The sequence below is a fragment of the Sinocyclocheilus grahami genome, unplaced genomic scaffold (assembly GCF_001515645.1).
Source record: "Sinocyclocheilus grahami isolate Dianchi unplaced genomic scaffold, SAMN03320097.WGS_v1.1 scaffold181.1, whole genome shotgun sequence".
In the NCBI taxonomy this organism is placed as follows: Eukaryota; Metazoa; Chordata; class Actinopteri; order Cypriniformes; family Cyprinidae; genus Sinocyclocheilus; species Sinocyclocheilus grahami.
Genome location: NW_015505360.1, coordinates 2,033,149 through 2,036,547, shown reverse-complemented (window position 1 = coordinate 2,036,547; position 3,399 = coordinate 2,033,149). Strand labels below are relative to the sequence as shown.

The following is a 3,399-nucleotide window of genomic DNA, read 5'->3' as shown; positions in this document are numbered from 1 at the left end:
TATATATATATATATATATATATGTCAATTCAAAATACTAACTATCATAGTATTTAAATAATACTAAAATGACACTGCTAGTCTCAATGTCTTTTTTAGGTTTTCATTATTTTAATTACATACTTTTTTTGTAGTTTACTTGGCTAGTAATATGATGTGACAAATTTATATACGATAGTTAGAAAATGTTACTAGATCCGCAAAAAAAAAAAAGAAGTATTTATTTATGCATGTAGTTATTTATTTAGCTATTTAAGTTAAAAGAGAGTTTGTGTGTGTCACGTCAACTATGTCAACTTCCCCTTTACAGAAGACCCGCGAGTGGAAACCCTTAGAGCAGAGGACGTGCACAGATATCCCATGGCTGCTCCTGTTCATCCTCTTCAATGTCGGCATGGTAGGAAAACAGACATGTGAAATGAATATAAAGAAATAAAATTCACATTTATTAATAAAAAATAAAAATAAAAAAAGCAACTATTGGACACAATTACCAATCCAAAAACATTAAGTATGAATAATATTTGTTATTAGTTTTAAACCATATTATTATCATTGTCTGATGTTATTTTGTTATTATAGTCATAAGTGTTTAAATGAAGTGTATTTAATTAATTGGTTCAACCGAAGTACTTCATGCTGTCTGTTTTTATATGGTAAAAATGCCCTCTCATACAAGTAAACAATGCACCTGAAATCAGTTCCAGGGGGCAAATATTGCCCATCAATAATTTCTGCTACCTGCCATCGTGTCCTGATCATCATCTTGTGTTTCTATGGCAGCTCTGCATCTGTGGCTTCGCCATAGCGACAGGGGCCGCCTCCAGACTCATATCAGGGTACGACAGCTACGGGAACACCTGCGGTCAGAAGAACGCCAAAATCCCAGGAATAGATCTCAGCGGCCGCGACCACACATCCAGAAAGTGTGTGAGAGCTCGCTGAAACAGAGCTGCTTCCTTTGCAGATCTTTAGATTGACGAGTGATTCAGGAAGATTTTACAGGTGTTGAGTGACAGTTTGTTCAATGGTTCTGTCACAGGTATGTGTTTTTCCTGGACCCCTGTAACATCGACATACTGAGAAGAAAGTACTTTAGACATCGAGACACACAGAGTTTCACAGGTCTGCGGCTCTTGAAGACTTATGAGGATCTCACAAAGTTCTCCACGGCTAACGGTGAGCTCAGTGCTGTGGTGTACAGCTGAATGTCCGGAAATGTGATTTATGCCTAATAGTGTTTTGTTTTTCTGTAGGATCTGATTTGTGCTCCTATGACGTCCCGCCAGACACGTATTCATCTCACCGTAATCGAACAACAAAATGTCCTACACTTCCTGTCCATCCAAGGTAGAAACTTAAAAGATCGCTTAAGTTTTGTTGCTTTTAGGCCATGTGTGTTATGCTAAAAATGGACTAAACTAGTGTAGTTATGCACTACTTTTCAAAAGTATGTTTTTGAAAGCCACTTTCTTCAATTATTTGATCATAAATACAGTGAAAATTGTGAAATATTATTGCAATTTAAAATAACTGATTTCTATGTGAATCTATTTTAAAATGTAAATTATTCCTGTGATCAAATCTGAATTTTCAGCATCATTACTGCAGTCTTCAGTGTCACATGATCCTTCAGAAATCATTCTAATATGCTGATTTGCTGCTCAAGAAACATTTCTGATTATTATCACAGTTGAAAACAGCTGTGCTGCTTCATATTTTTGTGGAAGCAGTGAAATAGTATTCATATATTTATGAATCTCTAACTATTAGGCCACGACTGCTGTGTGTGTGTGTGTGTGTACTTGGATGGGATAAATGCAGAGAACTTGAGTCTAACCTTTTGAATTGAAGTGTCAGTATAAATTATATATTATATGTTTTAAATATACATTTTTCATAAAATATTTCCACTAAAAAGTCACTGTCTAGAGATCGCAAGTTGCAAATCATGATTCATAACTATTGGAACAATAACAGACCCATCGATATTTCCACCCAAACGTCCTCTTTCTGAAGAAAGTATGTCAACACAGCAAAGAAAACGTCTTGTCTTATGATTTCATGAAGTCTTAAAAGATTACTGCATATACATACAGAAAACATTAGGTAGATAAACATAGGTTTGATCAATTTCCATTCAAACTGTCATTTTTTTTCGTGCAGTGCATCTTTACCAGTGTTTCACCGCTGTATTCCCGTTGACATTTCCTGCTACGCCAAGTTTGCCGAGGCCTTCATCACTTTCGTCAGTGACAACAGCGTGGTGCACCGGGTCATTGCTGGAGTGATGACATCCAGAGAGATCATCATGGGCCTGTGTCTGCTCGCTCTCGGTCAGCTGTTCTCATCAAAACTTAGGAAACCAACATTCATACAAATGACATTCCTCAAAACTTCCATTAACATCTTTCAAGTCATAAATATAAAACCTGATTTGCATCAGTGCTATTTTTAATATCAAGATATTATATTATAGTTGTTATTAATATTTTGAATTGGTTTTTATTTACATATTTTCGATTTTCATTTTGATGTTTTAGTATTTGTTTTTGTTTTTTTTTTCGGTTTGTTTTATTAAATATTTACATTTTTATTTCAGTTTGGGTTATTTTAGCACATCATGTTAAACTAAATTAAAATGTTTGACAATGTTTCCTGGGCAACTAGCTGAAATGAGTTTATTTCGCTTGCTGTTTATTTTATTTCATTTTAATTTGAGTTAGTTTTAGTATTTTCTATGTTGTGTTTTTTCCCAATTTTTTATTAGTTTTTGTTTTTTATTTAACATGACTATATAGTTTTTAATATTTATAATATAATAATGTCATTTTTAGTTATTTTAGTACATCAATTTAAACTAAATGAAAATGAGAAATGTTTCATTGGAAACTAGCTGAAATAAGATTTATTTTATTTCACTTGCCATTTATTTTATTTCATTTTAATTTGAGTTAGTTTTAAAAAATTTTTTAAATGTTATTAGTTTTTGTTATTAAACATGAATATGTAGTTTTTATAAATTTTTATTTCACTTTTATTTATTTTAGTACATCAACTTAAACTTTCTTTTTGTTGTTTTCATAATTTTATTAGTTTTAGTTTTTATTAAATATCTCTGAATAGTTTTATTCATTACTAGCTAAAGTTTGTATTCTATTTTATTTCATTTTAATTTTAGTTAGTTTTAGTAATTTTTTTTTTTTTTTTATTGAACGTCTTTATAGATTCTATTAATTACTAGCTGAAATATGTTGGTGTTTTATTTTATTTCCGTTAATGTTTTTTTTAAGTATTAAAATGATTTTGTTTTATGGTTTTATTTTAATTTGTTAACTGCCATAACTGATTTGCAGAAGTTAAAGGGTTAGTTCACCCAAAAATGAAAATTCTGTCATT

At 31.4% G+C, this 3,399-nt stretch overlaps 1 protein-coding gene across 1 annotated transcript; it reads left to right on the top strand.

Annotated features, from left to right (window-relative positions):
* The first annotated feature begins 267 nt into the window (after positions 1 to 267).
* LOC107594347 (choline transporter-like protein 1) lies at positions 268 to 2,458 on the top strand. Its single transcript, XM_016284359.1, has 5 exons — positions 268 to 397; positions 784 to 926; positions 1,043 to 1,179; positions 1,257 to 1,350; positions 2,167 to 2,458. Exons 1-5 carry the CDS (start codon positions 290 to 292, stop codon positions 2,456 to 2,458), a joined length of 774 nt encoding a protein of 257 aa, XP_016139845.1. The 5' UTR covers positions 268 to 289.
* Positions 2,459 to 3,399: the final 941 nt, after the last annotated feature.